The 13804-nt window shown below is 41.4% G+C and overlaps 1 protein-coding gene across 5 annotated transcripts in view; it reads right to left on the minus strand.

Annotated features, from left to right (window-relative positions):
• The window catches only part of LOC138757027 (lysine-specific demethylase 3A-like), a 107177-nt gene that overhangs the window by 12476 nt on the left and 80897 nt on the right, over positions 1 to 13804 (minus strand). For all 5 annotated transcript variants that reach the window (XM_069923640.1, XM_069923637.1, XM_069923636.1 and 2 more), the window contains exons 17-19: positions 11159 to 11340; positions 7790 to 8053; positions 5019 to 5190 (exon numbers count right to left, since the gene is read on the minus strand). In XM_069923640.1, the coding sequence (XP_069779741.1) occupies positions 5019 to 5190; positions 7790 to 8053; positions 11159 to 11340 (618 nt within the window). The remainder of the gene's footprint in view (positions 1 to 5018; positions 5191 to 7789; positions 8054 to 11158; positions 11341 to 13804) is intronic.

Genomic DNA, 13804 nt, shown 5'->3' on the forward strand with positions numbered 1-13804 from the left:
CCAATCATACCGAGAAATCTCCAAAGAGCTTTCTTATTACCGGGGATAGGGAACACAGTGATAGCCAATACTTTTGCTCTAACCGGTACCACCTGTCCCTGTCCTACCACATAACCCAGATAATTTACAGTGGCATGTCCAAACTCACACTTATCCAAATTCACTGTGAGGTGTGCTTCCACCAGTCTCTGAAATAACTGCTCTAATTCAAGCATGTGTTCTTCCCATGTATCCATACTAATTACTAAATCATCGATCTTGGCTCCTGTGTGCTCAAAACCCTGAATTACTGCATTAATCATTCTCTGAAATGTGCCAGGTGCATTTTTCATCCCGAAAGACGTAACATTATACAATCCCGAAGGTGTAACAAATGCAGAAATCTCCCTGCCTTTCTCTGTCAAAGGAACATACCAGTATCCTTTTAAGAGATCAATCTTTGTAAGAAACTTAGCTTTCCACACCTTATCTATACAATCATCTATTCTGGGAATAGGGAACGCATCAGTCTTTGTCACCATGTTTACCTTTCAATAATCTGTACAAAACCTAATTGAGCCATCTGGCTTAGGCACCAGAACACAGGGTGAACTCCAATTTGAACTTGATTTTCAGATGATGTCATTTTTGAGCATATAATCCACCTCTTGATCCAACAATCTGCTCTTTTCCTGATTAACTCTTAATAGGCTTAATAGGCTTAGCATCACTGACCTCCACATCATGACAAGACAGTAGTTCTTGGAACATCTGGGAATATATCCTTAAATTTCATAAGTAATGTCTTCATTTCTTCCCTTTCTGATTTAGTCAAATGCATTAACTTGGTGTCTAAGTTTTGCGAAAAAATAGAATTTTCCAGCCTGAGGCTTATCTCTTTCTGTGCTCAATGACCTTCCACGAAACTTATCTCCTCCTTACTTTCCTCTATAACTAGCACCTTGGTTGGAATCCTAGTTTCCTCCTCAGTCATTTTCTCAAAGTAAGGTTTAAGCATGTTCACGTGACAGACCTGTGTCTCTCTTTGACGATTAGGCATCAATGACATTGGTGACCTGGTCAATTTTTGATTTCACCTTATATGGTCCTGAAAACTGAGCTCTCAAAGGGTTTGACTGCATTGAAAGCAAAACCAATAATTTGTCGCCTGGTTTAATGTCCCTAATTTTTGCTTTTTGATCATACCGAATTTTCATTTTCCCTGAGCAGTTTTTAAATTTTCCCTTGGCATCTCGCAAGCCTAATGTAAATTTTAAATTTTTTAATTTGAAAACATAATCCAACAGATTTGATTGTATATCATTATGTATCCACTGTTCCTTCAACAATAGTAATGGACCCGACTTCGTGACCAAACACCAACTCAAATAGACTAAAGCCAAGAGACTCCTGAGTTGCCTCTCTAAAAGCAAACAATAACAAATGGATTCCTTTATTCCAATCCTTATTATTTTCCACACAATAAGCCCTCATCATATTTTTCACAGTTAAATGGAACCTTTCCAAGGCCCCTTGACTTTCAGGATAATAGGTAGACAACACAATTTGATGGGCTCCCAATTCATAAACAACCTGCTGAAATATTCCAGACATAAAATTACTCCCTTGGTCTGAATGAATTTCCCTTGGTAGGCCAAACAGTGTGAAAAATGTTAGCATAGGATTCACAATCATCTTTGCTTTAATGTTTCTCAGGGGAATAGCCTCTGGAAACCTTGAAGCTGTGCACATGAGTGTCAACAAATATTCATTTCCCGCTTTGGTTTTTGGCAATGGGCCAACACAATCCACTATAACTTTTGAGAAGGGCTCCCTGAAAGCAGGGATGGGTTGTAAAGGTGCCACTGGTGGTCCTTGATTAGGCTTGCCCACCAGTTGACAAGTGTGACAGGTTCTACAAACGTTCACAACATCCTTTCTTAATTTTGGCCAATAAAACTGTTTCCTTATCTTTTCTACCATCTTCTTCACTCCAGCATGACCTCCTAAAGATGTATTATGAGCCAACTTTAATATTTAATTCCTGTAAGTTTTGGGAATTACAACCTGCCTTACTACCGCCCAGTTTTCAATGGTGGGTATTACTTGTGGTCTCCACTTTCTCATCAATATTCCATCTTGAACAAAGTAACCTACTGGTACAGTTTCAATTTCCTGGTTAGACAGAATCTTATCTCTTATCCCAGCAAGATCAGGATCATGCTTTTGTCTGGCTAATAATTCTTCTCTTGACAACAGCAAAGCTGGTTCCTTAGGTTTGTCCTCAATGCTTGCCTCCACTACAGGATCATCACAGACCTTCTCTACCTCTACCTTTTTCCTAGACATGGCTCTAGTAATAGCACACAGGGTAGATTTCCAAATCCTTTTCAGGCTCATAAACCAATGGCTTAGTTAGTAGTTTCACCGTAGGTATGACTTTACGCTCTGCTAAATCATTCCCTAACAAAAGAGAAACTCCATCCATCGGCAGACTTGATCTTATCCCTATCGTAACCGGGCCATTAACTAAGTCTGATTTCATCACTATTCTATGCAAAAGTGTAGGCTCTGCTTCACCACAATGTCTTTAATTAAATTCACATCTCCAGTATCGGTCTCCTCACCAAAATTCAAAACGTTGCTTAATACAAGCGATTGGGCTGCTTCAGAATCCCACAGGATTTTAACTGGCACTAGATTGGATCCTTCTTTAATTGAAATGAAACCTTCAGTCATGAATGGTTTAAAAATATCCCTAACTTTCTCACTTTGAACACAGGCAGTGGATACCACCCCTTTCTCTTTCTTTTCAGTACAGGACAATTTTCTATTATGTGCTTCTTACAATAGTGGCAAATAACACTCGAAAATTTTTCCTTCACCCATTTCTCTTCCTTTAATCTCACTTCTAGATTTTCATTCTACTCTAGTTAGATTATCAGCAGTATTCCTTTGAAAGGATTTCCTTGGTGTCCACTTAGGCATATTCCTCTGCGAATTTAGCCAATTCTTGCCAAGTTTTTAGATTTTTCTCTGCCAAGAACACTTGAAAATCGTCAGGAACACAATTTTTAATCTCCTCAATCAGAATGACTTCCCTCAATAAATCAAAGTTATTTTCTACTTTCATTGCGGCACACCACCGATCAAAACACACAACCTTCCTATAAGCAAAATCCAGGTAAGATTGGGTTGTTGCTTTTTTTAAATTCCTGAACTTTTGTCTTTAAGCCTCTGGGACTACTTCATAAGATTGGAGTATAGCCTGCTTTACAAATTCATAATCAGCTGCTTGTGGTACAGTGAGACACGAGTACACCTGTTGGGCCTTCCCTTTAACAACACTTTGTAGCAGGAGTGACCACTGGTCTGGTGGCCATTTTAAATTTACAGCTACTTTCTCAAAATGCTGAAAATACTAGTCTATTTCAGCTTCCTCAAATGGAAGAACTAACCTCACTTCTCTACTGACCAGAAACCTCTCTTCCTGGCCAGCACGTGGGATTTGGGCTTCTCCCTCTCTTTGCATTAGGGTCAGCTTTAATTTAGCTAGTTCTAAATCATGCTTCTGTTCTTTCTCTCTCTCCTCTATTTCTGCCTGCCTTACTACTTCCCGTTCGGCTTTCCTTTCTGGCTCTCTTTTTTCCTCTAGTTTTCTCAAAGCCAACTTTACTTCTTCTGAAGTTTTCTCCTTTGGAAACTGTTCTAATGCAGCTTCTTCAAATAACCCCTTTCCTACATAGTGCGTAACAATCTTTCAGGCAATTTCCTTTTTTTTCATTCCAGTTCTTACTGTAAGAAGTTTTAACTTGCCAACTATCAGTTCTGACTTTTTAGCCATTTTTAAATTAACCACGGAAGGGTTCGCGATGAACTGGTCAATATTCATAGCTGCTAATTTTTCTGCTGGTGATTTACACTTATGAGGCCCAGAGCAGTTTACATTTGTTGGTCGCAGACTGTCAGGAGACCTTGAAGATAATTAAATCATTTGTTCAAAGAGATAAGATCTGAAGTAAACAACTTTTGGGTAATATAAGCCATGGTCCCACTGCTGAAGTTTGAGACTCTCCAAGAGGTGGCAACATCTCTCAGCAAGAAGAACTTCAAGAGACCAGCTAACGTCCCGGTCGAGGGAGGTGGAGAAGCTGCTACCGGCGCCCCGACAACCTACTACAAGTGTGCAGTCATTGCCTCGCTTCGGCAGTTGGGACCAGTCAAGGCATTGATAAGTATAATTGGGAAGGGCTTGCATATTGTAGTGTGAATTCAGCTTTTAGATTTAGTAATAAAGCCTTGTATAAACTGAACTGCTCTCGGTGTGTGTGTCTATTTTCTTTCGGTAGCTCAAACACTGTGACCAATCTAAAACGAACAAAATGAGAGGTATAAGTTTACCCAAGACAGTACCCCTAAGAGATCTGGCCCCACCTGGTTTGCCCCTTCCTCACACCTCTACTCAGAGTGAGCATGAGAGGTTGGACTCACCCCTCCCCACCCCCCCCCCCCCACCTGTGACCCCTAGTAAGCTTTCAGATGGCCATGCTGAGGCTCCACTGCATCACGCTGGCGATTCTTGAGCAGGTCCAGAAGTCCAACGTTCCCATACTACGGATCCAGAGCCTGATTCAGTTCCCAAGGTTATAAAGCAATCTGTTCCAATTAGAAAATCAACTAGAATTCGTAAACAACCTGTTTCGTAAACATCTCATTATATTTCAATTGCTTGCTAGATACTGGCGTATTTTGCCTGTTAGAGTATCTCAATGGCAAACATGATATCCATGTTAGCAACTGTCCTTTTGATTTGAACCCTTCTTCTGCTGGGGGGAGACTGTGGAGCCTGTCTCCCCCCTCTGGCGAGCCTTGCTGTACGAACATTGGCTGTGCATTATCGTACCGTTATTTTCTATTAATAAAAGCCATGATTATTGTTTGATCACATTGTCTTTGACTACTTCAACTGGAACTTCATATACTTTACTGGCTGGAAAGTCCTTTGATAAAATACAAATTTTTATTTAAAAAATATTTACGTGAAAGGTCCTCAAATCCATCCCAAAAGTCTCGGATCTTTGCACCAGAAATAATAGTGTTGGTTCTACAGTCAACCAGGTCAGCATCCTGCTCTCCAAACTCTTTCCCAAATGCTTCAGGCTTCCACAGGTCCTCGCGGAGCTTTGTGTGGACTCCGGATACAATTACTGGCTAAACAAGGACAAAAGAAAAATCAGGCCTTAGGTCAGAGCAATAAAGTCAACAGAACAATGAACAGTGGAAGTAACAATTAGTACTCCTTCCGCCTTGAACATGATAACGAACTTATCTTGTGCCATTAACACAAAACCCTATCTGGTTCACAGGAATAAGATAGAAAGGTTGGAACAACAAATCATCTAAACAAGAAGCAATACATGATTAAAATACATGGTTAAAGATGACTGAAGCAAAAAGGGAAAGATAGACAAGCCTATTTGCCCACAGAATAACTCAAAGCTGGGCAAAATTGTGGAAAATAGATTTCAATACATATAACCATATAACAATTACAGTACAGAAACAGGCCATCTCGGCCCCTCTAGTCTGTACTGATTTAAGTGATCTCTAGTCCCACTTACCGTCCAATCACTTCACATCCATGCACCTATCGAACTTTTCCTTAAATGACAAAATTGACCTTGCTTCAGCCACCTCTTCTGGAAGGTCATTCCACTCAGCCACCACTCTCTGAGTGAAGAAGCTTCCTCTGATGTTACTTCTAAAGTTTTGCCCCCTAACCCTTAACTTATGACCCCTTGTTCCAATCTCCCCTACCCTCAGGGGAAAGAGCCTATTTACATCTATCTATCCCCCTCAATTTTAAATGCCTCTATCAAATCCCCTCTCAACCTTCTACACTCCAATGAATTAAGTCCTAATCTACTCAATCTTTCTCCGTATTCGAGATACTGCAATCCAGACAGCATTTTAGTAAACCTTATTTGCACCCTCTCTACCTTACTTATATCCTTCCTATAATTTGGAGACCAGAACTGCACACAATACTCCAAACCTGGCCTCACCAATGCCTTAAACAACTCAACATCACCTCCAAGCTCCTATATTCTATGCTAGGATTTATAAAGGCCAGCATACCAAAAGCTTTCTTCACCACCCTATCTACATGGGAATCCACCTTCAAGGAACAATGAACCGTTATTCCAGGATCCCTCTGCATTCCTCAATGCCCTCCCCTTTCACTGCATATGTCCTATTTTGGTTATTCTTCCCAAAATTAAGCATCTCATACATTAAACTCCATCTGCTATCTTTCAGTCCACTCTTCCAAGCAGTCCAAATCCTTCTGCAGACCACGAAAACCCTCCTCACTATCAACAACTCCTTCTATTTTTGTATCGTCTGCATATTTACTCACCCAATTTACCACCCCATCATCCATATCATTAATGTAAATAATGAACAACAAAGGACCCAACACCGATTCCCTGAGGCCCACCGCTCGTCACTGGCCTCCATCCTGACTCAAAGGTAATATTCTCCAAAATATACAATGCTAAACGGTGATGTGATTGTGGGTTTTAGTTTAAAGGAACTGGCAAGGTACACAAAAAGGAACATTTGCCGATCTAGAAAAAGGACAAGAAAATCAGAAAAATGCTGCATAGGGAAATTTCTCCACCATAAGATAATGGGCTCTCCAAAAATGTAGAGGCTTATCTAAATCAGAGAGGCTGATAGATCTTTACCAGAAGAGATGGGGCCAAGGAAAGTGGGTATTTCTAGTGATGCAACAGCAAGTTTGAATTGTGCAAATGAAAACGAATCAATCTCTTTGCAAAAGCACTAAGTACTCAAATTATACAGCACCACAGGAGGCAATGCTCAGGAGTGTGAATTATAATTACACAAATTCACAGGTGTCTCAAGAAATACATGCATGCACCTTGCAGGCAGGTGCACAGAAAGCAAACTTGCAAATCGAAAAGGAGAAAGAGGTAGGACTTACGGTGGGGCAGTGGGAAAGGAGTGATGAGAGATATTATGCAAGTACAGTGCAGATGGGCCAAAATCTTTATTTGTTGCTGCCAAACAACCTCACAAGATACATCATCTACTTTATATTTCCACAATATGCCAAAACAAAAAAAGATAATAAATATAAAAGAAAAGGTAAATAAGTATTCACAATTGAAGATAGTTCAAGAGAAAAGTTCCTCAGGAGCATGAGTTGAGGCTCTACAGAAGGGCCTGCAATGTCAATCTCATACTCCTCAGCAATAGCGAATCACAGAAGGCCATTCAACCCAAGAAATCTATGCTGGTTTCTGGTACAACAATTCTTACAGACCCAGTCCTATGACCATTGCTCTGCAAAGCACTTGTCTATCCAATTTCCCCTTGAAAGACTTGATGGATTCCATTTCCATGACCCATATAGGCAACAAACTCTGGACCATAAACACAAGGGTCTTTTGTTCTCCTCCTATGGCCATAATCTGTGCTCTTGTGACCGTGAACTGTCCGTTTGCAGGAGTGGCTTCACCTCATTTACCCTGTCAAGTTCAGTCATGGTCTCATAGAGCCCTCTCAAATCTTTCAACCCTCTGTTTCTCCATTCTCACATTGCAGCTGAAATCCCTCTTCCCTGAAACCATTCCAGTTTTTCTTTTCTCAATGCCTCTTTGGAAGCATCACAGAAACTTATCTGCTTTACTCATTACAATTCTATCAGAGAAAATAAAATTCAACCAAATTGGCACTGGGCTCTAGATGTTTGCCTGCAAAATGTTTCAGGCACCACACTTACGTGTCCTTGCTTCCAGCACTCCCTGAAAATATTCCAGTTGTTCTTGTTGCTGGGATCTTGCAGACAGAGCACGCGGCCACCGCAGTACCAGGTATGAGGGGTGTCAGAGTCCAAAATGGTCAGCTTGCCCGATGAGGGCCTCAACAGTTCTCTGGCATCAGCCGCAGCGTTTGGGGTCTTTGAGCCGTCATTTGGCTTGCTCTGCACTAGCGAAGCAAAGATATCATCTAGCAGGTTTGAAGTGCTCTTTGATCCGTTTTCAGACTGGGAGAGAAATGTGACAATATTACAATCTAGCTCAGCTGAGTTCTCCCTCCAAGTTATTTAACAGGATCCAACATTCAGATGGAACAATGGAGGTTCTAAGGATGCTTAACAGAGGAACAGCTACCCACAATTAGAAAAGCATATTTTGTAAATGTAAACACTGTACCAGTGCTCTGGTGCAGGACTGGAGTGCTTGATACCCAAGCAGATGCTTTGATCTGTATGGCATCGAGATTAAATATTATTGGAGCCGACCTCCCCGGACAAGTTGAGAGTATTCTATCACGCTCGTGATTGGGCCTTGTGGAGGGTGGCCAGGCCTCTGAGTGTCAGGAAGGGAAAGGCTTGCTGCAGGATACCCTGCCTCCTATAGCCCAGTATTTACATTAGTCACAGTAAAGGGACAGTTTTGTTTGCAATCTGCCTCCCCCTCCTGCCTATTTGACAATTAATGCTCACTTATTGTTGTCAACTTTTTGTTTCTTGTAACTATCACTAATTCCTCTCCTTACCAAGCAGTAAAGAAATCATTGCAAAGAACAGATAGAGCACAGATCAAAGATGTTGATGGTAAAACACCCAGAATGGTAATGTCCTTTAATGTCAGGGGAAGGTGGCCAGAATATCTGTTGATGGCAATGACTATACTATGGAAATTGTGATGTGCAATGTTTTTCACGAGCTCATGCCTGAATACTCCCTGGGTCTTGCTGATTGGGCTGGGCTGTAATAAATGATTGGAACATTGTGCTATTATCTGCACGCTTCGGACTCAAGAAACCACAGATGCTGGAAACTTGAGAGCAATGTGAAGCTGAGGGACTTAAAGTCAAGCAGCCTCCATGCAGAGAAGTGGACAGTCATCAAATCAGGACCCTGTTTCGAGTAAGTTCTGACCTTGTGTTGGAAGGAAGGTTGTTGATGATGTACGTGGTTGGGCTGAAGACATTGGCCCGAAGTCCTCCCATAGTGATAAATGAGGTCCAACAACAAATATTTACTTTATCAAAGCGCCTTTTGGTGTGGTTGTCGTCATGTTCTTTGTGCTGATGCTTGAGAGGAGTCTGACTATACAATAATTTGCCATTTGTTCTGTTTTACTGCATCCCACTGTTTACATTCATAGAAGAGGCAGTATATACAGCTTTGTGTAACTAGTCACGGCTGCAAAGACATTTTCCGAATCTTTTAGGCACATTGCATTTCCATGCAATGGTCAGTGGTTAACCTCATGTGGGACAGATGTTACAGAAGATGACAGAGACAAAAAAGGGCACTGGAGTGTGGTGACATTTTACGATCATCACCTCACACATTCTACAACTCCATTTTACCTGCTGTACTATGCATGTCTAGTTGGACTGTGCACCAAAAAAACTTCCTTAATGCATCTTGGTTCATGGGGCAATAAACTATAAGGATGTAGATACATTGGAAAGGGAGCAGAACTTTATCAGGATATTGCCTGGATGGGAGAACATGTCTTATAAAGCTAGGGTTTTTTTATTTGGAGCAACTAAGAATGAGAGGTGACCTAATAGAGGACACATGTACAATAAAAGGAGGAAAGATTAATCGAGAAACTAGGGCAAGTATTTCTATTTATACATTCATTTTTCTATTTATTTATCTATCTGTCCATTAGTTTATTTACACAGAGATGTGGGCACCTGTATTGCCTTGCCCGGGGTCATAGTGGAGGTTGAAATAGGGACATTTATGAGACTTTAGACAGGCACATGGATGAATGAAAAATAGAGGGTTACGAGATAGGAAGGGTTTCATATTTTTGGTAGGAATATACAAGTTGGCACAACATCGAGAGCCAACAGGCCTGAACTGTGCTTTAGTGTTCTATGTAATGAAGGGATGAAGGATGAGAGGAGATGACTTAGATATATAAGGATTTAAGCATGAAAATCTGCAAACGCTGTGACTGTAGTTTACACAAAAATGCTGGAGTAACTCAGCTAGTCACGCAGCATTCTTTATGTAGGAATGATAATAAGCAAAATGCAGGTGGCCAAATAAAATAATGAGGGAAGGGGCAAATGGAGGAGCACAGACAAGAGGACATAGGTGGATATGGGAGGGAGGGTACAACAGAAAAAAGCTGAGAGTGATTGGGGAGGGAATAGCTCTCTGAATGGAGAGAGGTGGGAAGGGAGGGAGACAGGGAAGTGGCCATGGAAGTCAATGTTAATGCCATTCGGTTGGAGAGTGCCAAGACAGAATTTTAGACATTGCTCCAATTTTGTTTCTCAGTACATCAAGCCCGTGGGTAACACGTTGGTGCGGGAGTGAGGCACACACTTGAAATAGTTGGCCATTGGAAGTATTCCTTCACTTGGAAGGACTGTTTGGGGCCCTGAATGGTGGTGAGCGAGGAGGTGTGGGTGCAAGTGCAACACTTCGTGCAGTAACAGGATAGGCTGCAAGAGGGCGATTAGTGGGAAGAGATGAGTGGATGAGGGCGTGGATAGCTCTCCACCCCCTTCCCTCTTTATTCAGAGCTAGCCTCTCCCCCTATCACCTCAGCTTTTTCCTCTTGTACCCTCCCACCCATATTCATCAATGAACTTTGGCCTGTGCTTGTCCCCCTGCCCCTCCCTCCACCATTTTATTTTGGCATCTGCCTGCTTTTTGCTCATACCTTGATGAAGGGCTCAGGCCTTTGCTCTATAAATAACGCTGCATGACTTGCTGTGTTTCTCCAGCATTTTTGAAAGACGAGAAGAGACCTAATAGAGGGGCTTAGATACGTGGACACCCAGCACATTTTTCCAGTGGAGAAAGTATCAAATATCAGAAGACATCTCTTTAAGGTGAGTGGAGGAAAGTTTAGGGAAGATGTCGGGGTTAGATTTTTTTAAAAATAGAGTGGCGGATGCCTGGAATGCATTGGAATGTTGTGGTGGTGGAGGCTTGTACAACAGGGGCAAATAAAAGACTCTTAGATAGGCACATGGATGCACGAAAAAAATTGGAGGGTTATGGGCTGCAAATTAGGAAAGGATTAGATTGTTGGTGGAGTAGGTTTACAGAAACCAGTACAACATAGTGGCTGAAAGGCAGTTACGTCCAAACTTAAACATGGCTCACCTTTCCCGAGCTGGAGGTCAGTAGGTTTCTCAATGAGCTGGGGGCACTGCAACTGCTTGGAGTCAGTGTTAACAAACTGTTGAAGGTCTGAAGTGACGATGAGTTTGTCGATAACGTGCTCAAGGAATTAAGCACCCCAGTCGGCTTCACCTCTTTACACAAGGAAGGCAGCTGGGAGCTTCCTGATGGAAACATTCAGGGGATTTAAAAAAAGGTTAAGATTTATCTTGGCGCAACAAAATTTTGATCTATTCTGTGAATGTAGGTTATGACCTTTAAATGCAGGAAATTAAGCACCAGTTAAAAAAAATACTGCAGATGCTGGAAAGCTGAAACAAAAACAGAAAATGCTGGAAATACTCAGTAGGACAGGCTGCATCTGTGGGACTAAAAACAGTTAAGAGTCAAAAACAGAGCTGGTAGGTATTTTCAGCATTTTCTAAATGAAACATCAGTACTAGAATTAAATGAAAAAAATATTGAAAATGCTCATTATGGCAATAACTTTAATTAGGGATGGCCAGTACACACTGGTCTTGCTGACAAAGCTGAGTGCATTAAAGAATCCAAATAAAACATTAGGGGCATTTAAAAGACTCTTAAACAGGCACATGGATGAAAGAAAAATAGAGTGTTACGGGATAAGAAGGGTTTAGTATTTTTATTTAGTAGGAATATAAGTAAGCACAACACAACATCGAGGACTGAAGGGCCTGTTCTGTGCTATAATGTTCTGGAAGACAGAAACAGGCCCTTCAGTCCATCTAGTCTGTGCTGAACTATTTCTGCTTAGTCCCATTGATCTGCACCTGGATCATCGAAAGCATACTTGCTAGATGGATAACATTGTAGGATGTAAGGTGCTCTGTTCAGCATCAGAAGAAACTGCAGGAAGTGGTGAGTGTATCTGAGAACATCACGCAAACTTCCCTTCATTGATCCCTAGGAAACCCAGTCAACTTATGAAGGTCCCATCATACCTGTACTCTCTCCTCCCTCCTTCTATTAGGAGGAAGGTTCTGAAATGCAAAATCATGCACCAGCAAGTATGAAAAATGGCTGTCCCACAGCCGCCTGGCTTCTAAATTGTAACAATTTTTTTTTTCCTTTGCAACTCTGCTCTGTGATGGTACTTTCCTTTCCATTATAGCCCAATATCCTGTGTTCTTGTTCTTCTATTTTATACAGCTTTATGACAGGTTAGGGTTGTCTTGTTACAGTGCTCACAGAAGAACCTTTTTCAATGTACCAGGTCTAACACAGCAAACCTAAAATTGAGATTCAAAGATACACAAATTTTTGTGGAAAATAAAAGAATACTGCCTTACTGGAGTTCAAACGCAAAAGAAGAATAAAGCAATGAGAAGCTAATTATTTGCCACTGGGTCACTATCCCAAGAAGAAAGTAGTGTTTCCTGACCGACAGTAACCCAGTGCTGATCATATGTCACCTTTTCCACCAGAGGCTCTCCGTGAACAGCAAAAAAAATCACCTACTCATTTTTACCCTCACTGCATCATAACATACAACATTGCTGTACAGCACAAGCCCTTCAAACTACAATGTTGTGCCAACCTATATAAAATGACTTGACAACAAAGGAATTTTACTGACCTCACACCTATAACCCAGTATTTTCTTTACATCATGTGCCTATCCAAGAGTCTTTTGAATGTCCTCAATACCAGCCTCCACCACCACTCCCAGCAATTGATTCTTGGCACTCACCACTTTAAAAAAAAAATTTCCTCTGACATTTCCCCTGAACTTTCCTCCACTCACCACAAGAGGTCCTCTAGCATTTTATATTGTCAGCCTAAGAAAAAGATGCTGGCTGTTTACCCTTTCAAAGCTCCTCATAATCTTATATACTTCTATTAAGTCATCTCTCATCATTCATTGCTTCAAAGAGAAAAGCTGTCAACATTATTTCACAAGACATTTATCCAATCCAGGTAACATCTTGGTAAATCTCCTCTACATGCTTCCTGTAATGAGACAACCAGTCACCGTTGAGCCCATCTATCTCAACATTAATACTTAGCACCTGAACCTTCCTTACCAACCTTCCATGTAGAACCTTATCGAAGGCCTTACTGAAATCCATATAGACCACATCTACTGCTCTATCCTCATCAACCTTTCTAGTCACCTCCTCAAAAAATTCAACAAGATTTGTTAAACATGACCTTCCCCGCAAACCCATGTTGGGTGTCCCTGATCAGTCCCTGCCCCTCTAGATACTTATACATGTTATCTCTAAGAATACTTTCCATTAGTTTATTGACCACCGACATCAAACTTACCGGCTGATAATTGCCAGGCCTACACCTGGAGCCCTTTTTAAACAGAGGAACCACATATGAGACACACCAATCCTGCAGCACCGTCCCCCCTAGTGACGGTTGAAAAATCACTGTCAGTGTCTCCACTATTTCCTCCCTGACTTCCCACAAGGTCCTGGGGAAAATCCTGTCAGGACCCGGAGACTTATCCACCTTTATATGCCTCAAAAGTTCCAATACCCCCTCTTCCCTAATCCCTACATTTTCCATAATCACCCCTTTTGCTTCTCTTATCCTACACAAATCCATATCTTTTTCCCGAGTGAAGAACTCATTCAATATCTCCTCCATCTCATTCGG

Source organism: Narcine bancroftii, chromosome 3, assembly GCF_036971445.1.
Source record: "Narcine bancroftii isolate sNarBan1 chromosome 3, sNarBan1.hap1, whole genome shotgun sequence".
NCBI lineage: Eukaryota > Metazoa > Chordata > Chondrichthyes > Torpediniformes > Narcinidae > Narcine > Narcine bancroftii.